The 24,963-nt window shown below is 38.2% G+C and overlaps 5 protein-coding genes across 7 annotated transcripts; 3 read left to right on the top strand and 2 right to left on the bottom strand.

The window, feature by feature from the left end:
* Positions 1-60: 60 nt before the first annotated feature.
* Positions 61-3,380, top strand: LOC9318583 (GPI transamidase component PIG-S). The gene is made up of 13 exons (XM_002884585.2): positions 61-257; positions 355-1,051; positions 1,252-1,336; positions 1,418-1,507; positions 1,590-1,663; positions 1,802-1,886; positions 1,983-2,066; positions 2,236-2,366; positions 2,493-2,574; positions 2,674-2,721; positions 2,798-2,870; positions 2,962-3,065; positions 3,152-3,380. The coding sequence occupies exons 1-13, from the start codon at positions 128-130 to the stop codon at positions 3,266-3,268; spliced, it is 1,800 nt and encodes a 599-aa protein (XP_002884631.1). The 5' UTR covers positions 61-127; the 3' UTR covers positions 3,269-3,380.
* Positions 3,370-5,496, bottom strand: LOC9320697 (ankyrin repeat and SAM domain-containing protein 6). The gene is made up of 6 exons (XM_002882469.2): positions 5,149-5,496; positions 4,604-4,665; positions 4,253-4,506; positions 4,005-4,079; positions 3,854-3,916; positions 3,370-3,655 (listed from the first exon to the last, which is right to left on the bottom strand). The coding sequence occupies exons 1-6, from the start codon at positions 5,259-5,261 to the stop codon at positions 3,611-3,613; spliced, it is 612 nt and encodes a 203-aa protein (XP_002882515.1). The 5' UTR covers positions 5,262-5,496; the 3' UTR covers positions 3,370-3,610.
* Positions 5,497-5,841: 345 nt separating this feature from the next.
* Positions 5,842-20,341, top strand: LOC9320696 (callose synthase 9). Its single transcript, XM_021031320.1, is given in 53 exon segments — positions 5,842-6,020; positions 6,357-6,558; positions 6,664-6,761; positions 7,064-7,218; positions 7,311-7,407; positions 7,549-7,659; positions 7,727-7,852; positions 7,949-8,038; positions 8,289-8,386; positions 8,466-8,583; positions 8,741-8,884; positions 8,975-9,051; positions 9,124-9,202; positions 9,432-9,554; positions 9,806-9,911; positions 9,998-10,121; positions 10,242-10,422; positions 10,516-10,568; positions 10,843-10,903; positions 11,256-11,337; positions 11,682-11,731; positions 11,976-12,062; positions 12,183-12,268; positions 12,395-12,416; positions 12,598-12,692; positions 12,804-12,885; positions 13,023-13,180; positions 13,261-13,381; positions 13,634-13,731; positions 13,839-13,929; positions 14,011-14,171; positions 14,253-14,362; positions 14,536-14,667; positions 14,756-14,824; positions 14,900-15,059; positions 15,192-15,306; positions 15,506-15,625; positions 16,428-16,543; positions 16,622-16,705; positions 16,786-16,898; positions 17,050-17,102; positions 17,170-17,346; positions 17,678-17,725; positions 17,853-18,011; positions 18,442-18,555; positions 18,627-18,715; positions 18,821-18,979; positions 19,056-19,158; positions 19,252-19,311; positions 19,314-19,385; positions 19,467-19,517; positions 19,630-19,812; positions 19,906-20,341. Coding segments are annotated over 52 exon segments (5,697 nt in total). The 5' UTR covers positions 5,842-6,020; positions 6,357-6,359; the 3' UTR covers positions 20,143-20,341.
* A 125-nt stretch (positions 20,342-20,466) lies between these two features.
* Positions 20,467-21,648, top strand: LOC9318582. Of its 2 annotated transcripts, none has more exons than XM_021031324.1 (3): positions 20,467-21,138; positions 21,235-21,297; positions 21,374-21,648. In XM_021031324.1, exons 1-3 carry the CDS (start codon positions 20,844-20,846, stop codon positions 21,583-21,585), a joined length of 570 nt encoding a protein of 189 aa, XP_020886983.1. In that variant the 5' UTR covers positions 20,467-20,843; the 3' UTR covers positions 21,586-21,648. The 2 variants fall into 2 exon arrangements, with proteins under 2 accessions (XP_020886983.1, XP_002884629.1); XM_002884583.2 differs by having other exon boundaries at positions 20,597-21,147.
* On the bottom strand, positions 21,464-24,544 carry LOC9318581 (GPI transamidase component PIG-T). 2 transcript variants are annotated; one of them, XM_021031321.1, is made up of 6 exons: positions 24,049-24,544; positions 22,586-23,782; positions 22,319-22,462; positions 22,036-22,216; positions 21,682-21,923; positions 21,464-21,559 (listed from the first exon to the last, which is right to left on the bottom strand). In XM_021031321.1, exons 1-5 carry the CDS (start codon positions 24,271-24,273, stop codon positions 21,727-21,729), a joined length of 1,944 nt encoding a protein of 647 aa, XP_020886980.1. In that variant the 5' UTR covers positions 24,274-24,544; the 3' UTR covers positions 21,464-21,559; positions 21,682-21,726. The 2 variants fall into 2 exon arrangements, with proteins under 2 accessions (XP_020886980.1, XP_002882514.1); XM_002882468.2 differs by lacking the exon at positions 21,464-21,559 and having other exon boundaries at positions 21,630-21,923; positions 24,049-24,543.
* Positions 24,545-24,963: the final 419 nt, after the last annotated feature.

The raw sequence follows: 24,963 nt of genomic DNA, 5'->3' as shown, positions 1-24,963 counted from the left end.
CATTTGAACAATAGTACCTACTTCATAGAGAAGACTGTATATTTTACATCGCAGGCACTGACAAAATCGACGCAAGAGAGAGTAGAGCAAGTGTTGTTGTGGCATCTTCAACTCTAGGAAAGCAGCGATGGAAGAAACCTCCGATCGTCTGAATCCGGGAATCACGCCGGAGTTTGATCCGAAGACTATGCGTTCTACCAAACCTGGATTGAAGCGTCTCTTCATCACCACCTCTGTACTCTTTTCATTCCTTTTAGGTATTTTATTTTTGGTCTTCTTCATCTCTTGAGCTCCGACTTTTCGATTTTACTTGCTTTGCTTTCCTTTACTTAATTCCGATATCGGAGGTTTCAGGTGTGCCATTTCTGTGGAAGTCAGTGGAAATATATCGCTCTCCGTTACCGTTCCACGACATCGATTCGCTCTCCGATCAAATTGAGTCTACTCCTTTGCGTTTCCCTTGCAATTTCCACGCTGTATTCGTCGGTTTCCCATCGACGGATCCGGATAACTTACGATCTCAGATACAAGATGGTATAAATCAGTTAACTCATCAAAATTCACAATGTGGTTCCTGCAATTTTTCCCTCTCTGTCACCGTTCAGAACCGAGATGACCAATGCTCTGAAACACTTGCTCACAGTTCTACCACGTGCTCTTACCGTTGTGGAGTGATCAAAAGAAATGTTTTTGGTGTTGGAGTGGATGATACAGTGGATGAGTCTTTGAATGATGTGTTTAGTGGCTGTTCTGAGGAGAGTGGGAAAGTGTACAGTGTTGTTGTGGTGAATAAAGAGAATGCCAATGGTGGGGATGAGGTAAAAGCTGTGGTGGGCAAGCGAAGGCATGCGTGGATTGTGGGGAATGGATTAGAAGAAAGATATGGTGACATGGTGGCTAGAGTTTCTGAGATTTTCGTTAAGGTGTTTATGACTGGTGGAAGAGACGAAGACTCAATTCAGGGAGAGTTTATGCCTGTTGGATCAGATGGGAGGATTGTTCTTTCGTTCAGTCTATTAAATTCTAATCCACGTGATTGGGTCTACGATTGGTAATGATCCAAGTGTTATGCTTTCTCACAATTGTTTTGGATATATATACACTTGAAGCTTTTCTCGAAATATGTATTGCCATCATAACATTCATTTCAGCTTTAGCCTTGAAGAAATCTTGTGTTTACCGTTTCTTTTGCCGGTCTTTGTTTGACTAAGTACTTGCCTGTGACCTGTTGTCTGTGCACTCTGTTCACAGGGACTTTCAAAGGATAGACGAGGCATTGTTGGCTCCAGTGACTAAGGCCTTAGCACCTATAGCTAATATAAGTGTTGAAAGTCAGGTAGCATTCGCCACGGGACCCTAATCTTTGGCATCTTTACTATTCTCTCGAGCTACTGATCTATGTTTTCTCTGTCTTTAGGTTTTGTATCATACACCGAAGTCTTCTTTTTCATCTTGGGATAAAAAACTTCAGAGCTACATCTTTAGGACCAGTGATCTTCCCTTTTTCGTACGTACCCTTTCTCACCATCTCCATGGCTAATTTGGATATAACTGATTGCTTAAAAGATCATCTTAAATGGTTTTTCCAGGTGAATTCGAACGAATGGCACTTGGATACTTCTGCTGGAGCCAGTGGACGGTCCAAAATACTGCAATTTGTGGTGTATATTATTTTACTCTGCCCATCCTTGCTTATTATGCTGCTTGATGCTGTGACTATACTATATTGTTTCCTGATAAACTGAGCAGATATGTTTGCACAGAAATATCTCAACTCTATGATCTTTCCTCATATTGTCAGATATATTCCATCCGGAAAAGAATGCCCTCTTCTTTTGCAGTTACCAAATGGGGAGATATCTAAAACAAATGGCTTCATATCTCCGGTTAGTTTCCACACATCAATATTTTCTTTCCTTTTCATAATCTGTTGGTAGACCTTCTTTGTGAAAACAATGGCATCTTGTCATTTTGTTCTATAGATGTGGGGCGGTGTGATTGTGTGGAACCCGGGAAATTGTGACAAGGACTCTGAAAGCCCAAGTCGGAACACGATATCGCCTCAGGTCCGGTTCTCTTTTCATAGTCATAATATGCTTTACACCAATTATATATTGTTTGATATTTTCACACTCACTTTTACTTTCATAGTCCTTTTCACTTTTAATTTAAGTATTTGCAGAACCTTGGACGATCACTGAAGTATTATCATTGATTTTGCACTTTCTGAAACAGGATCTCGAGCAAATAGTTGAAATTTTCTTGGGACAATTCCGACAACTATTTGGCTTTAAGTCTGAAGCCATTTATACCAGTGGATTGGGCACTTACAAGATTTTACCTAGTGAAAGAGGCTTTACAGAGTGGTAAGTATGTGATAAAACCTAAAGTTGATGTGAGCTTATGGACAAAAAGGATTCAAAGTAAAGCAAGGGATGCTAATGAGGAATGGATATTGATGGGTGTTGTCTTTCCTGGTGTATCATTTGCAGGGAATTGGATGTCTTGTCACGGAAGCACACATGCTTCAATCTCCATTCTTGTTCAACAACCCTCGGTTCTCTCTCTAGATTGGTGTGTTATTAACTCCGCATGTATAGTTATAGCACGCGCTGCAGCATCATGGTGTTTCCATTTCAATTTTTTCTAATCTTCATCACTTGGCACTTGCAGGTTCGGTCACTCCCCAGGATGATTATCAAGGATGAAATTGGAGAACAAGTAAGTTTCTCAACTAGAACCCTTTTCTGGAAACCTTTTTCTGTTCTGATCATTCCATTGTGTTCCCCCAAACCAGGTGAAATATTCTCTGAAAGCAGCAAAGTTGGCTCAGTCTAATGCTTCTTTGGGAGGATACAGTTCTTCAGCCAGTATGTGACGCTTGACCTATACTCAAAATACTCTGTTCTACCTTAGTGTTGGTGAATCTAACAAGATATTGCGGTTTTGTGTGCCATAAAGGTTCATCAAGAGAAGCAAGGTCTCTAGCCGAGAATGCCTTCTTCCATCCATCCATCATGTCCGTCAGCTACTTCTCTTATGAACATTGCTTTGCAGTGTACTCAGTAAGATTCCTTGTCTGTACTACTGTTATTATTATTAGCATCTTCTTGTTTCTCTGAGTCTAATGTGAATCTGCTTTCCTGGATAGCCATTTTTCCTGCCCGTGGCAGGACACGTTGTCCTTGCAGCACTACGAGAATGGAGGAGATACAAACAAGAGAAGGCAAAGTACTTGACATGGCTAACCAGAAAGAAGACGGCCTAGGACTCTTTAGCATACTACAGATTCTCTGTAACTTTCTAAGTTTTTGGTTGACTGAATACAAAATTATGATAACAATGTTACATTGAGAAGGGAACTCTAGATTTCCGGCGCATTTATCTCAAGGCTTCTCTCACATCAAAAGTCGTGCAATCAAACAGTGTATGTGTCACCATGTTAAGATTACAGATGTCTAACCCAAAAAATTCTAAGCTCTTAAGATGGGCAAAATACAATCAAGAAAAAGAGAGCCAAATCCGGAACCATTTCTCATCATTCTTAATGTAACAACTGCAGAGGTTATTCACCTGAGCTTCAAACCATCATGTAGAAGTCACTAAGCTCTTAGGGTTTAGATCCCAAAGCAAGCAGTATCTTCTTCCTCGGACCCTGCAACGAAAACACATCTTGTCAAAAGAGAGCGTAATAATGTTGAACAAAGAGACTGAATGTAGTTTTTATCAGTCGTTTTTTCGTGTTACAGATCAAACAAAACAGAGAAATTGGCTTTCATTCAAAATCTGTGTAAGATAGGATATAACGGTGAGTGAGAGTAAATGTTGCGAGGCAACTGAATATGAAGCTTACCATCGGTATGAGCATAGCCTTGAGGTCATCATCTGTCATATGCATGAGAGCATCCATATCAACCTGTGAAAGACCAAAAAGGATAGGAACGTTATATATGCGTCATCAATAACATAACACAAATATCAACCTAATAGAAGATATTACATACTTCTTCCACTTGAAAAGCTGTTGAATATTTCTCGAGACCCAATGATTCCAGAAAGCTATCAACCGATGAATCAGCCTGAACCAAAAGATGACAAGCAAAGAAACATTAATGGATGGCATGTATACAAGGGAAGAGACATTGTAAGCTATGAGTCTAACTATATTTTCGCACCGGTCAGAAGAATGGTTTCTCCCAAGGAATAAAGTACTGATGGAAAAATAGAGTTGAAGAAAAGTGAATCATATTGCCTGCTGTGATTTCTTCCTGGTAGCTTGAGTGGAAGTTTTTCTAGTCTCTGTTTCAGTCGCTACGCTCTTCATACTTGGTCTAGCAGCCTCCACTTTAGGTTTTGGCGCATCACTGTTTTTTGGTTGCAGATTCATTGTCCCAGAGAGCTTTTCCCGTAAATCCCGCACGCCTGAACCAGCTTCTCGCCCACTTTGAGACACATGATGTCTCTTTTGGAGCTTCAAACGAAGATCTCTAGGATCAACTCTGCGATCTTAATAAGCCATCCGACAGAGAATCAACAACCAAACAGAAATACTTTTCTCATTATTAATTTTCTACTGAGAAGAATAGGTGAGAAAAAAACATACTTGAAAGTTGAGGTTTGTCACTACTGAAAAGATCATGCTCCCATTTGTCGTCCTGCCTTTGCCTGAAAACACGAGGAAGGAGAAACTTGTGATAAACTGATACGTAATTAACAATGAAGACTACAGAACGAGATGAATATAAACCATTCCCCAACGCAAAAGCAAACAAAGTTCATCACAATTAAATGGCCTTAAAACCCTTATCAAATCACCAACCATCAACAAAAACAACATCGGATTCAACTATTCAGGTAGGGACTCAAAGCAGAGAAGCTCATAAAGCTGATCTATCTGATTATTTAGTGAAGTTGTTTGAAACTACCAATTCAAAATGGGCAAATCAGAGAATCCTACTAAGCTAACAAAAAGAGTGGATTCCATACTCTAATTCATAGAGCTAAGCTTGGGCTGCTAAAAAGAAGATTATCATATAGCTATATAGATTAAAGATTCTTCGAGTCCCAGCTAATACACTGAAGAATCCTCGAGGAAAGCAAGTTATATCTCAATAGAATTATGACGGAGAGAGGGAGATAGATTAGAACCTCTTCCCAGTCACTTGTCGCACGCGAGAAGAGATGTCGCCAGAACCGCCATTGATACGATCCTTAACGACCTTCCTGCTTCCAGACTCAGCCTCCAATTTATCAGCATACATCCTTTATCTCTCTTGGATGAAAAATACAGAAATTTGTCCTAACCCTAAATTAGGAAAACCCACAAACGAAAAAGTTGTGTGGACTATTAGCAGCTCCCAGGTTAGAGATGCAAATAGAAACCCTAGAATCTACCCAGAAATCACAGAGAAGAAAGAGGAGCTCTTGAACAGAAACAATCCATTAATGTAGAAACTGCGGATTTTTCACACGACGCCTTTGGCTTCACGAGGATCTACGTTGAGAGAAATCGGGAAATTAACATCCAATCAAGTAACGGGTCGGGTCGGGTCGGGTCGAGAATCAGGATTATGCGCTCCGAACAAAACAAAGAAACGATCAACCGGTTTGACTGTTAGTTGTTTGTGTTGGTTATCTATTGATTGATCTGTGATTCAACCCGGTTTAATCCGGCAATTAAAAAGACTTTTCGGTTCGTTTTTTATCTTTGACAACGCGGTTAAGTTTTAATTTCCTTTTTTTTTGTCAACACGCGGTTAAGTTTTTTAGTTTCCTTTTCTTGTTTTGTCAGGTTCACTTTTTTTTAAAACATCCAGATTCCTTTCTTTGTAATGTTTTAGATTTAAAAAAAAAAAAAATCCCTAAAAACGAAAAAGTTTTGAAACTCAGAAAGACGACGACATAAGCGAGCTAGCTCTTAAGCTTTCTTCGCTAAATTCTTGGCTAATTCTCTTCATCTCTTCTATGACTGATCCAATTCTGCTTCGACTCCATATCTAGGGTTTTTGACGTCTGATTAGGTAACTCTCGCTTTTGATTTCTTGGGGGTTTTATCCCCTCTTTATGTCTTCGTTGTCTACTTGTTTCAATCGTAGGAACTTGAGACGCGTGAAGCTCAGATTCAGGATCTATATTTGTTTTTCTTTTGTTCCATTGATTTCAACTAGTCCCAGGTTAAAGAACAACGTTTCGTTTGTTCTCTACAACTTCGGTCGGTTATTTTGCATTTTCAGTTGCGCCTAGGTCACTTGTCCGAATCTGTATAATTTTTTTTTGTGTGTATACCTTGATTTGATTGCATTTCATTTACATAGTGTTGGCGCTCGGCTGAGTTCTTTGATGTAATTTGTTTGTAGAAAATGTCTCGAGCTGAGTCATCGTGGGAGAGGCTAGTGAGTGCTGCTTTACGGAGAGATAGAACAGGAGGAGTTGCTGGTGGTAACCAAAGCAGTATTGTTGGCTATGTCCCTTCGTCACTATCGAACAATAGGGACATAGATGCCATTCTGAGAGCTGCAGATGAGATCCAGGATGAGGATCCCAACATTGCAAGGATCTGTAAGCTCTTCTTCTTACTTGGGGTTTTTCCTTTAGCGGGTTTAGCTTTTCTTTTCTCTGTGCAATGACTCTGTTGTGATCTTCTTCACAATTGTTTTACTGCAGTATGTGAGCATGGTTACTCACTTGCTCAGAATCTTGATCCTAATAGTGAAGGCAGAGGTGTTTTACAGTTCAAAACTGGATTGATGTCTGTTATTAAGGTATGTTTCTCTTTTGTATATTCTAAGTTAGATACAGTCATCCACAAGTTTGTAACCGACCACTTCATTGAATATGTTAATTATGTCATTGGAAGCTGCATGAATCCTTTGATGTCATTGTTATAGCTGTTGTTTGTATTAGATGATTAATGTGTGGCAGATAATTTGGAATTTCGAAGCTGTTTTTTAGAAACTTAAATGCGTTGCTTGTGAATTATAGATTGACTTCGTTGAATTTTATTTATGTGATTTTTACCCATGGTTTTGCATTCAAATGTTTTGTTCTCACGTGTTAATTGTAGCAAAAATTAGCAAAAAGAGAGGTTGGGAACATAGACAGAAGTCAGGATATTCTCCGACTACAAGAATTTTACAGGCTATACAGAGAAAAGAACAATGTTGACACGTTGAAGGAGGAGGAAAAGCAGCTCCGTGAGTCGGGGGCTTTCACTGACGAGTATGTATATAGACTATGCGCTTTTTACTTTTCCTTTTTCCATTACTCAGATAGCTTAACTGTTGTCCATATGGTTTGATATTGGCTTCCAGGCTGGAACGGAAAACAGTAAAAAGGAAAAGAGTTTTTGCCACCCTGAAAGTTCTGGGAAGTGTGTTGGAGCAATTGGCAAAAGAGATTCCTGAAGAGGTTTTGTAGATTTATTTTAGCACATCTCTTTCATTCTTACATTTTTTGAACTCAAAAAGAATCGTGAGGATGAAATGTTTCTCCAAAAAAGTCAATTAAACTCCTTTTCAGCTAATAATTGCTTGTTTTTTACCTCTACAGCTGAAGCATGTTATTGATTCAGATGCTGCAATGAGTGAAGACACAATTGCATATAACATTATTCCTCTTGATGCTCCTGTCACGACAAATGCCACTACTACTTTCCCTGAGGTGAGGTATTTTCTATATAACAGCGCTATGTGGCTTGTCTTGCTTTATGACCAAAAAATGTGAACAGGTTCAAGCTGCAGTTGCAGCATTGAAGTATTTTCCAGGCTTGCCTAAATTGCCTGCTGACTTCCCCATTCCCGTTACAAGGATTGCTGATATGCTTGATTTTCTCCACTATATATTTGGGTTTCAGGTTTGTATATCTGAAAAGCGTTTATCCAGTTTCATATCGCACATGAAAGCTTTTTTTGTTTTTCATTTTCTAAGATATCAATTTTCATGGCCTCAGAAAGACAGTGTCTCGAATCAGCGTGAACATATAGTTCTTCTTCTGGCTAATGAGCAATCCCGTCTTAATATTCCAGAAGAAACAGAACCTGTAAGTACCAAAGTTATTTCACTTTCATATGATATTTTCTGAAAAAGCTTCTGGATACGAAGTAATTATTCATCATATTGGGTTTGTTTATATTACTAAAGCAAAAACTTCTAGCTGATGAAACTTAAAGTCAATTATTTTTGTGTTCATTCTAAAAACTTATGCGTGGTAATTGTGCTCTGCACTTTATTTAGAAGGCAATGAGTTGAATTTTAAGATCTGATGAATAATTTCATTTTCTTATGCTCAGAAACTGGATGACGCTGCAGTGCATAAGGTGTTCTTAAAGTCCCTGGAAAACTACATTAAGTGGTGTGATTACCTCTGTATTCAACCTGCGTGGAGCAAGTAAATGATCCCCTCTCCCTTCTCTATTTTCCCTGCTACCACTCTTGCATACTTACTCCGAACATTTCGTAAGATGCAGTTTAGAAGCCATCAGTGGAGAGAAGAAACTGCTATTCCTCTCTTTGTACTTCCTGATTTGGGGAGAAGCTGCCAACATACGGTTTCTTCCAGAATGTTTGTGCTACATATTCCACCATGTAAGTTTATGCTGACTGTTTATTTTTCTCCATATGTAACAGGTTTTAAGATGAATGAAATCTCCTAACTACTTATCGCTCTGACTTGCTACTGATTCATTTATCATAATATGTTGTTCGTTTGGTCTTTTGTGCTGATGCTAATTATTTTCTACAGATGGTTAGAGAAATGGATGAGATCCTACGCCAGCAGGTTGCTCGCCCAGCTGAGAGTTGTATGCCAGTCGATAGTCGTGGCTCTGATGATGGTGTATCATTCCTTGATCATGTCATTGCTCCGCTGTATGGAGTGGTTTCAGCGGTATGTCCTCTGTAATATTCTTTCACCCTAGACTTCTTGGGATTTTTTCCTTTCCCGCTCCCTTCATGTTATTTAATGGGGTATGTGCAGGAAGCTTTTAACAATGACAATGGCCGAGCACCTCATTCAGCTTGGAGAAACTATGATGATTTCAATGAATATTTTTGGTAAAAATTTAATATTATTGCCTGTTCTGTGAATTTCATTGCCTCTGCTGGCTTACATTTTATATTTTCAAGGTCGCTTCATTCCTTTGAGCTTGGTTGGCCATGGCGTACCAGTTCATCTTTCTTTCAGAAACCTATACCGAGAAAAAAGGTCTGCAATGCCCCCTTATATATGTAATAGGAATTTTGTATACATATTGGTTTTGTTGCTACTATAATGCACGTAGCCATTTGTTACTTTCGCGATGGCTATGCGCATTAAGGAAGGTTACAAATGGCTACGTGCATTAGAGAAATGTCCTTTTCTAAATCTAGATACAAACTTCTATTTTTTCTCATAGGTGTATCTGATGTTGATTAGACTGTTTTTTTCGTTGCAGTATGAGCTTAAAACCGGCAGGGCAAAACATCGAGGAAAAACTTCCTTTGTTGAGCACCGGACATTTTTGCATCTCTACCACAGTTTCCATCGGTTATGGATATTTCTTGCTATGATGTTTCAGGTTTGTGATCCCGACTCAGGGTTCCGTTTAATTGTTGTAATGATCTTTCGCGATATTCCTCAGAAGATACTTATAGTCAACGCCTATCCTTGGTGGCCTGCTGTTTTCTGGGACTGTGTTGTTTTATAGCTGCTTTGCGTTATCTATGAAGATTTTTGGTTTAACCTGCTCTTTAACTATTTTTGGTAGTATTGATTATATCGTATCGAGCAAGGGTTCACCTGCTACTACTCTAACAAACTTCTTTACAGGCATTAGCCATAATTGCGTTCAATAAAGATGACCTTACTTCCACAAAGACATTACGTGAAATTCTCAGCCTGGGTCCGACTTTTGTAGTGATGAAGTTTTCTGAGAGTCAGTCTTAAATCTCATACGCTTTACGTTAACTTCATTTATTGATATGAATTAGTGAAGAATAAGCATATGTTTAATGTTAATAGGTGTTCTGGATGTTATCATGATGTATGGTGCCTACTCTACAACAAGACGTCTGGCTGTTTCTCGCATTTTTCTTCGTTTCATTTGGTTTGGCCTTGCTTCCGTCTTCATCTCTTTCCTCTATGTGTATGTTATCATTCTTTTCTTGTACCTTCTTCAGCTTTCATTTTGCATTTGCTATTTTCCTTTATCTTGGCGTAGCTTTTGCATTACTTTGTTTGATAGTTTTTTTTTTTGTGTGTGCAGGAAAGCACTTAAAGAACCAAATTCTGACTCACCCATATTTAAGCTTTATTTGATCGTCATAGCCATCTATGGTGGTGTTCAGTTCTTCTTTAGTATTCTGATGCGCATCCCAACTTGTCACAACATTGCTAATAAATGTGATCGGTGGCCCGTTATTCGATTCTTTAAGTGGATGCGCCAGGTTTTGAGCCTATGTTTCTCTTTCGTTTTTAATGCTTGAAACTTGGATAATTTCTTTTAATCTCTGATTATTACTTTTTTTCTTTTTTTTCAGGAGAGACACTATGTTGGGCGTGGCATGTATGAAAGGACATCTGATTTTATAAAGTAGTCTCTTCACCTATTTTCATTTACTTATTTAAGTTCTGTTTTCTGGAGATTTCAAAAGTTGATCTAGAAATATCTGCTAGTAGAAAGACTTGGTTAAGACTTGGGCAAGCTTACTTCCGATAAACTTTAATGATTATCAAACTGTAGTTTTTTTACTTGTGTGGGAGAAGCAGCAGATATACTTGTTTAATTGATACCAACATACTTAACCCTGTATTGTCTTTATGTTTTTAATTTTTGAAGAATTTACTCACCCAATTTTACAATACAGGTACTTGCTATTTTGGCTTGTCGTTCTGTCTGCAAAGTTTTCGTTTGCGTACTTTCTTCAGGTTGGTGTTTCTTGCTGGAAGCATAATTTTAACATGTTACATGCATAAAATACTACATATGTACCAAATATGTTTCTTCTCTCTGTTAATCTAGAATATCCTTTTGTATTCAGTATAGATTCTAGCTCAAATCCGGTGAATTCTTAGAGTTGGAAGTAAATTTATGAATGCAGGCGTTGACTTTTTTAATACAATAAGAAAAATATTCATCTGAGAATTAACGGATATTTCTCTTTATTGTGATCTCTTGTAGTCACATGTTGAAGTAATTATTTGATAAACATGGCAAGATGCTTGGGCAGTTAAAGTACGACTTGAATTACTTATTTTTCTCATGCTGATAAATTTGCAGATTGAGCCGCTTGTTAGCCCCACAAGGATGATAGTGAAACAGAACAATATTCCGTACTCGTGGCATGATTTTGTGTCAAGAAGTAAGTATGGAATTTGTAGATTTTGTTTAGTGAGTAGAGTCGACCATAGACATCGCTTTTTCATGTACGATGCTTAATTGTTTGTAAGCTAGTTGCTTGAAGGATTGTGGTGTAGTCTGTTAGTTCTCTCTGGAATTGTACACCTATGCTTATTTTCGGTATAGGATATCAAAGCCGAACTCCAAAAACATCAGTAAGGTCCTTCTAGGGATGTTATTACCTCTACTATTGGGTTTTGTGTTAATAGCTGTTCTGATCATCTTGAATTATATATCATTCTCCGTGAAATTTTTTTGGTGTACAAAAATTCGCATACTCTGATTTTCTTTTTTACCTGGATGCAGAAAACTACAATGCGCTGACTGTTGCCAGTTTATGGGCTCCTGTGGTAGCTGTAAGTTCAATGGTCGTTTCATGAGAATTGGCACTTGTGTTGTTCTAGGTTTTGTCATCAATCGCTGAATCAAGTAGTTGTCTCTGGAGAATTACTTCAGTTATAGGCGGATATTGTTTAAAACTATTTCACCAATTTTGGTGAAGTTTATTCTGAAATTGGTGAAGTTTTGAATGTTGCTGTTGGGGATTCACAGTGAAGTTTTCCCTCATGGTATTGTAACTTTGTCTTTCATCTAACGCAGATATACCTGTTAGACATCCATATATTCTACACCATTGTCTCTGCATTTTTGGGGTTCTTGCTTGGTGCAAGAGATCGTTTGGGGGAGGTAAGTGTGGTTACACTCCTTTCTGTCTTATAAATGCCAAAATTCAGATATTTAAAACTGTTACAACACTATTTGTAAGAGGTCCTTACGTTTCTGATACTTTCCTTGCAATTTGCACAGATAAGATCTTTGGAAGCAATTCACAAACTCTTTGAGGAGTTTCCAGGGGCCTTTATGAGGGCTCTTCATGTTCCTCTTACCAATCGGTTAGGTTCCTTTCCATCTGCTATCTAAGAACATCATTTTTCCTCTATTTCTCCCTTTATCTTTGTTAAATATTAACATTTTCCCGTGTTCATTTTCTTTTGCCTATAATTCAATATCATGTGCAGGACGTCTGATACTTCTCATCAGGTAGTGATGTTTTTTTTTCCTCTTCTCTTTTCTATAGCTGTTGGCTTATTTTACATTATATGAATCACTATTTTGCTAAATAATGTACGTAAAAATGTTGTCCCCGCTGAGTCAAGGGGACTGGCATGTTATTTCTTCTCACTATTGTTGTTCATATTTGCATGTCATTATCAATTCAAAGGCTGTGGATAAGAACAAAGTAGATGCAGCACACTTTGCTCCTTTTTGGAACCAAATAATTAAAAGTTTACGAGAGGAAGACTACATCACTGATTTGTAAGTGCTTTACGCTCTACAGTAACTATGCTGTGTGCGTAATTCTCTAAGCTTCTGCAATTATATATTTTCTTTTTTACTTAATTTTTCTCATCTGGAATCATTTTGTAGTGAGATGGAGTTGCTCTTGATGCCCAAGAATTCTGGTAGGCTCGAATTGGTTCAATGGCCACTTTTTCTTCTTTCGAGCAAGGTGAGTTAGTTACTTTACCTGCGTTTGTATTAAATTCAACGTTTTAATGTGTTATCTCGCTAGCCTCATTGCTTTCCATAAAAATTACATATGAGGTTACGCCTGAGTGACAATTATTATCTGATAATCTACTGTAGATATTATTGGCCAAAGAGATTGCTGCTGAGAGTAATTCGCAAGAGGAGATTCTGGAGAGAATTGAAAGGGATGACTATATGAAGTATGCTGTTGAGGAAGTCTATCACACTCTCAAACTTGTCCTAACCGAAACTCTGGAAGCCGAAGGGAGGATGTGGTAATGGATTTGTGGCCCTAAAATCACTTAGAACGATTGTTGCTGGATAAAAAGATGACATTTATTGTGAATTTTTGTAGGGTGGAAAGAATCTTTGATGATATCAAGGCCAGCTTAAAGGAGAGAAATATACATCATGATTTTCAGTTGAACAAGCTCTCCCTTGTTATCACGAGAGTGACTGCATTCTTGGGAATCCTGGTATTCGCATTGCCACTGCTAATTATGTGTCTGTCAGAAATGCCTTTATTTACCGGCTCTTAATGATAATAGTAGTAATTTGTATGATGCTGAAAGTTAGATTATTGTGAATTATAGGCGTCCTTACCTATTAGTGGGAGGAGCGTGCCATAGTTTCTTCACCCTTTATCAATTGGACAGAGTTTTATTTTGTTATTTTCCTTGCATGATATTCTATATTTGATTTTAAATTGTACTCAATTGCATGGACAGAAAGAAAATGAAACACCGGAGCATGAAAAAGGGGCCATCAAAGCACTTCAGGATCTCTACGATGTTATGCGGCTTGACATATTGACTTTTAATATGAGGTGCATACAAAGTTGATGATTTGGCTTTGTTTTATGCAACAATCCAATCGCTCTTTTCTTTTCCTTGTTCACAAGGATATATTTTTAAATTATGTTACTCTGTGTAGGGGTCATTATGAAACGTGGAACATATTAACTCAAGCCTGGAATGAAGGTCGGCTTTTTACAAAATTGAAATGGCCTAAAGATCCTGAGATGGTATAATGATGATTTTTGTTGTCAATGCTATTAGTGCATTCATTCTTTTTCGTCAGTCTGATAATTGTCTTTGATTTGCAGAAAGCTCTCGTCAAAAGATTGTACTCTTTATTTACTATCAAAGATTCTGCAGCGCATGTTCCTAGAAATCTTGAGGCCAGACGCAGACTGCAATTCTTCACCAATTCTCTTTTCATGGATGTGCCACCACCTAAGTCTGTCCGCAAGATGTTATCCTTCAGGTATTTCTTTCTCCGTACTTTGGGCATAGTATCTGAGCAAACTTTTCACAAGTTACTATCTTCTTTCGTATTATTTTTCAGTGTCTTCACTCCATACTATTCCGAGGTTGTGCTATACAGCATGGCTGAACTCACCAAGAGAAATGAGGATGGAATATCAATCCTGTTTTACCTTCAGAAAATATATCCAGGTATATCAGCCTTGTGAATTCCGTTTAAAGATTAGTGACTCTTGCCCAGTTTTTTATGTTTCTTACTTACGGTTGTTATCTTAGCTAGTTGACTTGCTTGTGTATGTTTTCTGTACTTAATTGTATTACCGTTATAGTAGGTGCCTAAAATGTCGATATTTGATATGTTGCAGATGAGTGGAAAAATTTTCTTGCACGCATAGGACGGGATGAAAATGCGTTAGAAGGCGATCTAGATAATGAAAGAGACATAATTGAACTTCGATTTTGGGCCTCTTACCGTGGACAAACGTTAGCTAGAACAGGTAAAATAAACGCATCTCTACACCTCTTGTCTTGGGGATACACTATTCACTTCATGATCTCACATTGCAAGTAATATTATACCTGCAGTTCGCGGGATGATGTATTATAGGAAAGCCCTCATGCTTCAGTCTTATCTGGAGAGAAAGGCTGGAAGAGGTAAAGAGGCTAAAGACCTTTTTATTATATCATTTTTTGGCCAAACTTTTACTTAGGGCTATCTCACTATTACAGACGATGAGGACGCAACAGACGCTGAAGGCTTTGAGTTATCTCCAGAAGCAAGGGCCCAGGCAGATCTGAAGTTTACATATGTCGTCACATGCCAGATATATGGAAGACAGAAAGAAGATCAAAAACCTGAAGCTGTTGACATTGCATTGCTAATGCAAAGGTAAGAAGACACTTTTCTGAAGTCCACTCTTGGTTAAGGAGATGGACTTTTCTATCCCAGGGCTAGTGCGTCTGTTATCATTCAGTTATATATATTGTATAATTAGGCTAATCTCTTTCATTCTATTGTCAGAAATGAAGCCCTTCGCATTGCTTATATTGATGTTGTTGATACTCCAAAAGAGGGTAAATCTCATACGGAATATTATTCAAAACTTGTGAAGGCCGACATCAGTGGAAAAGATAAGGTAATCTGTTATTATCTGTGAACCCAGTCATAAGACTAGTGTTCTTGTTTCACTAATGTTTGAAACACTTGATCATACTTTAATTGTTGGATAAGCTGTGCTTACGCTGTAAAGGGAATTTGCGTTTCCTCCCCCTTTTTCCTCTTTGGTCTTTCTATTTTGTTATATGGAATGGCCACTTTGTTCTTTATTTATGCAGGAAATTTACTCCATAAAGTTGCCTGGGGACCCAAAACTTGGCGAAGGCAAACCTGAGAATCAAAACCATGCCATTGTGTTTACTCGTGGAAATGCTATCCAAACTATTGATATGAATCAGGTTAGTATGCAATTCTTCTTTCGTCTCTTGGCATCTTTTTGTTTTAAATGTCTTCTTTCGTGATCTTGTGTGGGGTTTGTTATAGTTAAGTTTCTGGGGAAGTTCAATCAAGTAAATTTGAAATGCATTGGCTTTGTAAAAATTAGTAAGAATAATAGTTTCAAATTTAGATCTTAGAATTAGAAATATGGCGTGAGAACAACAGTCCTTCATATCTCATGCACATGTCTAGTTGAGACATCTGATAGTAGAAGATGTTTGAGAATTGGATAATTCAGCTTAAACTGATCATATGTGGCTGTAGTTTGATTTGGTTAACCGAGTATCATTCAATACCTTGTCCAATCCATGTTATTTGGATGTATTGACGAGATTTCCTCTTGGTACTAGAAAACCTTAGGTGCCACTATGTAGACTTTTACTTCAGCATAATTTGAGCTCATGCGACATTCAACTTAGATTTAACAAAATTTCGCTTTCCTTAAGACCAAAGTGGAATTTTTGCCAAATCTAAATACATAATTTCATCAAGTACATTCAATATGGATTTCACTGACAAAGAGTGGTTCCTAGCCTTGTTTCTATGTTTGACGCTCAAAATTAAACACATCTGGAGTAGGAATACTTCAATTTCTTTCTCTAACAGAGAATTGTTCCTAACTGGGATTTCGATCTTCGATCTTCGTTACCATTGAATGAATGTACCTGAAACTTCTTTCATGTGTACATGTGTGCTTTACATCCTTTACATTTTTAGACCTCTAGCATCATGTTCAACCTTTTTCATTTCGTTATTTGTTAGGATAATTATTTTGAAGAAGCCTTAAAGATGAGAAATCTTTTGGAGGAATTTGACCGGGACCATGGAATTCGACCACCTACCATTCTTGGAGTTAGGGAACACGTCTTTACTGGAAGGTGTGAACCAGAGAGTCGTATATCTATTTACTTATTTTCTATCATTACCTTACATACTTGTTTTGCGATAATATGCAGTGTCTCCTCATTGGCCTCTTTCATGTCCAATCAAGAAACCAGCTTTGTAACTCTAGGTCAACGAGTATTGGCGAAACCCTTAAAGTAAGTTACTACCAATAACTTTTATCTTCCATGAACAACTTGAACCCACATGGAATCCTTATATTATTTCTGAATTCTAGGATCCGCATGCATTATGGTCATCCAGATGTCTTTGACAGAGTTTTTCATATTACACGTGGTGGTATCAGCAAGGCCTCTCGAGTCATCAATATTAGTGAAGATATTTTTGCTGGTAAAGTTGATTTAATAATTGACTACCTTCAAAACTGTTCAATGTTTTATGAATGATGAAAAGTGAAATTCTGAATGTTGAGCCATTTTTTTTTTATCTCAATTTCTTCCACACATGATGGATGTTGATTCTATACTGCTATGGCTTCCAGGTTTCAACACAACTCTACGTCAAGGGAATGTTACTCATCATGAGTATATTCAGGTCCGTAGTTTTTAGCTCTTTACAATTAAAATGATAAAAATTATATATGCATTAATTCTATATACAGGTGGGCAAAGGGCGAGATGTTGGGCTCAATCAAATAGCTCTGTTTGAAGGGAAGGTTGCTGGTGGCAATGGTGAACAGGTTCTTAGTCGAGATGTATACAGACTTGGCCAGCTCCTTGATTTCTTCCGAATGATGTCATTCTTCTTTACAACCGTTGGCTTCTATTTATGTACAATGGTATGTGGACCCTCTTTCGAATCATAGTGATTTTATTTGCCTCTTACCATAGTTTTCAAGTTAACTCCTGCATCCAATTCCTGAATGTTTACCTGGTTTAAATAGCGCAGTCTTAGCTTCATGGGTCTTATTTTACCTTTGTAACAATACTTAGCAGTTAGCAGTCAGTTTTAGAAAAGAAATTTACGACAAGTCTTGCATTGCTAATTTCTGTGGGTCACTTTATTTTTTCCCTTTTATCTGGAGCTATTACTGATAAGTTCTAAGTTTCTCCAAGTATATTTTCCAGTAAATCATGCTGATTTATTGACATTTACATGGCTTTTTGCAGTTGACAGTGCTTACTGTGTATATTTTCTTATATGGGAGGGCATATCTGGTAAGCCTGGTGAACTAAAGTTGGTTATGACGCATGTGCTGTCTTCATGAATGATTATTGTACGATTAATTCTTGCATATACTGGATTAAGGTCTTTATAACCCTGCTTGTGTTTGATTTATAATAGGCACTTTCTGGAGTTGGAGCTACTATTCGAGAGAGAGCTATTCTTCTGGATGACACTGCACTTAGCGCCGCCTTGAATGCTCAGTTTCTGTTTCAGATTGGTGTCTTCACTGCTGTACCAATGGTTTTGGGGTTTATTTTGGAACAGGGTTTTCTCCAGGTACTGGTTCCCCACCATTTTAGTCATATCATATTGTTAAGCCATATTTTCTGATATGATTGGCAGGGAGACTGACACGTATACTGAGTTAGCTCTTTCATTTACTTGATTATCTACAGTATACTTTGATTGGATTATAAGTCGACTTATGATCATCCATTGACATGTTTTCTTTCTGATGTTTTGTTGTTAGTTAGAAATTTGTCTCTCTTTAGGCCATCTTTTGTGGTGGGCATTGTCAGTTACAGCTATGCACTGTATTCTGGAGATGGAACTTTTGTGTTCTGAATGATCATATTCATTTGCTCGATTATCTAAAAGGAGATCCTTACTGGATATGGGCATAGTGTCATTGGTCAAAATGATTATTTACTTTTTGTGTGTTTGCTTGGTAATAGAACTTAAATCTTCTCCATCTTTCATTGTGTAGGCCATCGTCAGTTTCATAACAATGCAATTTCAGCTATGTACTGTCTTCTTCACATTTTCCCTTGGCACAAGAACCCATTATTTTGGACGGACAATTCTCCATGGTGGTGCAAGGGTATATTCTCATTCTCGGTTCTTAAATCTCCCTAAATTGTCTGGAATTTGATAACCAGTGTATGTTAACAGTACCAAGCCACTGGAAGAGGCTTCGTCGTGAAGCATATCAAATTTTCTGAAAACTACCGTCTTTATTCCAGAAGTCATTTTGTCAAAGGGTGATCTTCTCTTCCTTAGTTCTTATGTATATACATTTCTGATGTATACCTGTTTAGCCATAGTAAAGGATGGAAAATTCATTGATATGTTTTTCGTTTCTCTAGGATGGAAGTTATTCTCTTATTGGTTGTCTACCTTGCATATGGCAATGATGAAGCTGGTGCGGTTTCCTACATTCTTCTGACTGTGAGCAGCTGGTTTTTGGCTGTTTCCTGGCTGTTTGCTCCGTACCTGTTCAACCCTGCCGGATTTGAGTGGCAGAAGTAAGTGGTGCTATCTTATTTATATTTTGTTGAGTAACATGTCTCTCATTGAACAAAAATAAAATTATGCTTTCAGAGTCGTGGAGGACTTCAAAGAATGGACAAATTGGCTCTTTTACAGAGGTGGAATTGGTGTGAAAGGAGCTGAAAGCTGGGAAGCATGGTGGGAAGAAGAAATGGTAAGAACTTTTCTCAGAAGAATTTCTTGCTTGTCTGAGAACTAATTTTTCTGACTTAGAAAATAATAATTATATGTGTGTGTCAACCAACAGTCTCACATTCGGACCTTGAGTGGGAGAATAATGGAGACTATTTTAAGTCTACGATTCTTTATCTACGATTCTTTATCTTCCAGTATGGTATTGTCTACAAACTGCAGCTACAAGGATCAGATACATCATTTGCGGTACAGCGCTCCCCTTCATTGACTACTTGTATCTTAGTCTGCTAGTTTCTGTGCTTAACAATATCACTTGTCTATCTGCAGGTGTACGGTTGGTCATGGGTTGCATTTGCGATGAGTATAGTACTTTTCAAGGTTAGTTTATTCCATCAGCATGCTTCATTTTCCAATAACCTTTGATCCTCTGACTAAATTTGATTACATGATCTGAGATATCTCCCATGTTTTTCTTTTGAACTATGAATAGGTCTTTACCTTCAGCCAGAAGATTTCTGTCAATTTCCAGCTTTTGCTGAGGTTTATACAAGGTCTATCCTTATTGATGGCTCTAGCTGGCATAATCGTAGCAGTTGTGCTCACAAAGTTGTCAGTGACAGACATATTTGCATGCGTATTGGCTTTTATACCGACAGGATGGGGCATTCTTTCTGTAAGTTTTTCTTCTTGCTCACCTCAGATACCTTCATTACTTTCTCATCTCTGCAGATTCGTAATTTCACAAACAAATATTCTCTTGTTGTAGATTGCGTGTGCTTGGAAGCCAGTTTTAAAGCGAATGGGGATGTGGAAATCGATCCGTTCCCTAGCAAGGCTATATGATGCATTAATGGGAATGCTCATATTTCTTCCCGTTGCTCTCTGCGCGTGGTTCCCTTTTGTGTCGACCTTCCAGACACGTATGATGTTTAACCAAGCTTTCAGCCGCGGTCTGGAGATCTCTCTTATCCTTGCAGGAGACAATCCCAATTCTGGTCTTTAAAATTTCATTTAGCTTGGCATTATGGAAGTGTTGTTATTTATATGTTTATGTTTCTCATACATTTATTTGTGTTTAGTTTTCCGAGTATAGTAGTAGAAAATGATGGGAGCGTATCTGTAGTTTTAGGCATTTTTTAAGACTTTTGTAACACATAACCTAGAATCTTCAAGTTATTACGTAAAAATGCCTTCGGAAAAAAGTGATTCAAGGAACAGTTAATTTATTGATTAAGGGTAAAAGATTAAACATAATTAATGGATGCAGTTTTGAATAAAAAGGAAAAAAAATTATTGGATCCAGTCATTGTCGAGCATGTTATATTTTCGACTTGCTTTCATTAAATTATGATCCAAGTGTATTTCTTCAGAAGGAAGATGTTTGAGCTGTGTTGTTGACGAATCCGTGATTTGGATCCTTTGAATGTTTTTGGAAGCATTGGTTGGTGGTTAGGGCTTAGATTAAAAATTTAGATTTGTTATATAACTAATTCCGTGAGAAATAAAAGCCCAATTATTCTACAGGCCCATCTAACCAAAAACGGGGACCTAATTCCAATTTCTGAAAGAAATCGCTGGCGGAAGTAGAAGGTTCTAGTCGGAAGGTCTCAGAAGTCTATAGAGGTACCGTTGGGGCAGTGAGCATATTTACCAGAAAACTCCAGAATTCGTTATTGGAGCTTCTAAGCAGAGAGAGAGAGAGAGATGGCGGGAGACACAGCTCGGAGGAAGATCAAACTTTTTTGTCCCTCGGTATCGAAGATTGTGGAGTGGGTTGCTTGGAACGACGAGAAAATAGACTTTAGAGCCATAGCCGCAGCGTTTGGGCTCGAACCATCGACGGTGAAGCTCAATGGTCACTTCATTAGCAGAGGTTTTGATCTAATCGCCACTTGTGTGACGTGGCACTCTTTGCTCACTTTCTTCTCTGCTAGAGGCTTGTCTACTGGTAAACACGAAGCCGATGCTCTGCTAGTTCACGGCAAGCTCTCTAAACTCGGTACTAAAAGTGCGTCTCTTTCTTCTTTAGTTTTCTCCAGAAAAACAATAAGAAAATTTCAATTTTGATAATATTATTTCTATCTCCTGTTCCCAGGGGCACACTCTGATCCTCAGGAGGACTTAATCAAAACGAAGAAGTTGAAAGATAAGTGTTCAGGTATGAGGATTTTTGTCACATCATGTGGTTTTAGTACTACGTGTCCGAGTTTAATCTGACTTTTCAATTCCATCAGTTGAAGAATCACCCATCTCTGGATGCAACAAGAGAAAGCTTTTGTCTCAAGATTCTCACTCGCTCAAGAAACTAAAACTCAACATGGATGATAGTTTTGGAGGGAGCGGTTCTAAAACGCCGTTGAAATGCAGTTTCATAAGTGATAATGGTCTGAAGAGGACAAGAGACGATGATATGATTGCTTCTGCATCTTGTAAGAAGATAAGATGAGCAGGCTGTAATACTTTTTGTCCCTAAATATTTGACTAAACGAGAATGCAAAATTTTAACTCTTAACCAAATCTTACACGGTCCAAAAAAAATTACCTTGTTGATACATATGGTACAACTGGTATTTCTTCAAAGTTTAGTCTACTTGTCCGTGGAAAAATATTGCCACGCTGCAGCAGCTCCTGCAACTAATATGATTTTGAAGATAAGTTTACTAGACAAGACCGAAGATTGAGCTGCAGGCGACTCTGACGATGATTGTTCTTCATTTGGTCTCCCTCTAATCTTGGCTGTGATTCTCGATAATAACTGCTTAAGCCGCCCACCTGTTTTCTTTCCTGATGGAGAAAACAGAAACAATCATAAATTTGACATTAGAATCAAGGTTTTCTCAGCTGAATTGAGCCTCAACTGATCTTGAATCTGGCCGCAGATCATTTGGTGACTAACCTTGGCTTTTGAGAAACCTTTCTTCTTCGCCGATTCGTCTACGTAGAACATTGAGCAATGATCCGAAATACAATGCGAAGATGGTGCATGTGATCGTGATTACGTTGTAAGGCATGCTAAAATCTGGGGTTGTCAATGGTACGAGCAATACTTCTGTGTAAGAGCGAACTAAAGATTTTTCCTGCAATAGACCAGAAGACAAATGAAAGTATTTTAGTTGAAATAGGTGACAAAGGCAGATAAACTTTCTTTAACCCTTTTGAGTGTTATATCGGTCCTCTACCTTAAAACTTGATAATAAGGGGGATTTGCTGAGCTCTTCTTGGAAATCTAAACTAGCATGATGATTGGGGAAGCTTATCAGAGCCGATGGAATGTCGAATCCTTGATTAGCATCAGGAGGATATTCATCTATATGTAGAAAACCCTGTTGAGAAATTTTCAGACACAGATTAGTGCACCACAAACAGTATTCAGACACTCGAGATCAATCAATTTGACAATCAGATTATGCTAGGTGAATTGGAAAGTATGGAGAACGAAAGATCACCTTATCATATTCGATTGATATGGCTACAGATTTCACTTCACATGGTAGTTCCAGCATCATCTCCATCATGCCAGATGACACCTTATCCGTAGATGGGGAGACATTGATCTTCTTTAAGACCTCACTGTCTGTCGTCTGTTGTTGGTCAACAAAGATTTGTAGACTATGATAATAAACCTTAATATACCATGGGAAAATCTGGAAAATGTTTGCTTTTATTGTACAGTGGCCATTAGTGAGATCTCTGCCTGATAACTTCTCCTGAGATTCTGTCGCTTTTAACAAGATGGCTATTGCACCCCTCTCGTTCCCGCTTCCCATCAAAAACCGACTTGCGTGTAATGGAGCTTGTTGACATGACCACTTTGAGGGAAGCTTCCAAGTAAGGCCAAGATCAAATGGCTCGCTGTCACTTGATTTGTCAATATCAAAGATAAAAAGAAAGCTGCTGCTTTCTCGAAGAACCCTCTCTGGCTTAAGAGATAATTCAAACTCTGCATTCTTCCAGAGTTCGTGTGCTTCTATTTCTGTATCCACGTTCTTTAATTCGTGACCAAGAAGACCCTCCAATTGAAGATACACATTACTTGACTTTGCAAGAACACATCTCCCAACTACTTTTCGCCCAAAGAGGGAGCTGATGGACCAACTTGGCTGCATATTTGATTCAACAGAAGTAGTCTCAGGCTGAAGAACAACAGTAAGAGTCTGCTCCAGCACTATGCCAGAAGCCAATCCCTCTTGACCAGACTCAACCGTGGATAAATGCAATCTCTGAGAATGATAAAACCCTCTGTAAACAGATGGCCTATTCATTAACGCAGAAATGCCATCCTTGTCTCTACACGGAAGCAACTTTAGCCATGGGGTCAAGTTCTCAGTACAAACAGCTTCCCGTGGCAGTGAACCATACCTCAGCTTATCCGAATTTGGCCCAAACCCCCATGTAGGAGCAGCATATGAAGTGGAAGATTCAAGAAAGTTGATGGAAGCACAGAAAAGCCCTGACAGTGCGTGTGTTAAGTTCTTCCAAGAAGTATCAACCTGAGACTGAGGAACATCAAACACAGCCCAAAGCTCCACCCCAACAGGCTTTGCGTTCATACTTGATAGAGGGTCAAATCCTCCCCAATGTTCATGATTCCAACGACCCTGAGTAAAAGATAACTCCATCTCCTTGACCCGGAATTTCTGAACCTGTTTCAGAGATTACATATAAGCATAACACTTAGACTTAAACAGGTAAACAAGTCACTAAACAAGATAATTTGGACCACTTTGTACATTCAATTAGAATCTTCACCTAAGATCTTAAACCTCCGTTTTTCAAATTGCAAAGGATCAAAGATAAGGACACAGCTAATTTGAGATGACCTAATTGCATCCCAACTAAAATAAGAAAAAGTGTCTCCCTAATTGCTAATCTCAGTTCACATTATGGGGAAAACAAAGAGGTTATTTACCAACTGAGAAATAGCTTTCGGGAAGAGATGGTGATGGCGGCCATGGGAATTTGAAGGAGGAGCTCGGTTTTCGAAATGGAAGTGAGCTAAAACCTTTCGATCAGGCAAAGGCTTCAAGAGCAATGCCTCGCTGAATTCTTCAACTTCGTTCGACCCAAAAGCGATCGCAAACAAAAACGATTGCACAATTAACAAAAGGATTAAGGATCGAAGAAGGCTAGCCATAATCGGAACGCCGGAGTAGGTCACTGACTTGTGTTACCGCGGATCGAGCATTACAGAGTATTAACGCTGAGCTCCGGCGAAGAACGATAACGAATCAAGTGATGACCAAAATCGGAGTCTGGTTTACTCTCGGTTTGGGATCTGTGAGTTTGTGATTTTCGGTTTGGTCTGGTTTACTCTCGGTTTGATATTTTAATGGGATTGTAGGCGAGTGGGCTTCGAAAGGTTTGGGCTTCGTCCAGTTTGCCAAACAAAATCTTTGACTCTTCGTAATCAGTCACAAGCATTTAACTGGATATGAAAGAATTCAAATTTCTATATAGAAATTTATGTTGTATTATTGTATACTAGGGGAGGTCCCCGCGCCCGGCGCGGGGTTATATGTTGATTAAAACCAGATTTAGTCATTTAGGGTTATAAGTTTTAGACAATTATTGATTTAATTTTGTCAAGAGTATAGTTTTTATAACGACATTAATATAGAATTATGGTAAAACGCCATAACGTTTGATATATTATTGCGAGAAAATAGTGATTATTATCCTCTGAATATAGTAAAATGCAAAACAGAAAACTAAAATCATTAGAACCAGAAAGTATAAATTTAGTAGTCTTGGTTTGCTCATCAACAACCAAAGATAATCAAAAGATCAAAATTGGATGTGTGACATTTGTCCTTTCTTCTTGTTG

This window comes from Arabidopsis lyrata, assembly GCF_000004255.2.
Source record: "Arabidopsis lyrata subsp. lyrata unplaced genomic scaffold ARALYscaffold_3, whole genome shotgun sequence".
Taxonomy (NCBI): Eukaryota; Viridiplantae; Streptophyta; class Magnoliopsida; order Brassicales; family Brassicaceae; genus Arabidopsis; species Arabidopsis lyrata.
This window is presented reverse-complemented; position numbering and strand designations above follow the sequence as displayed.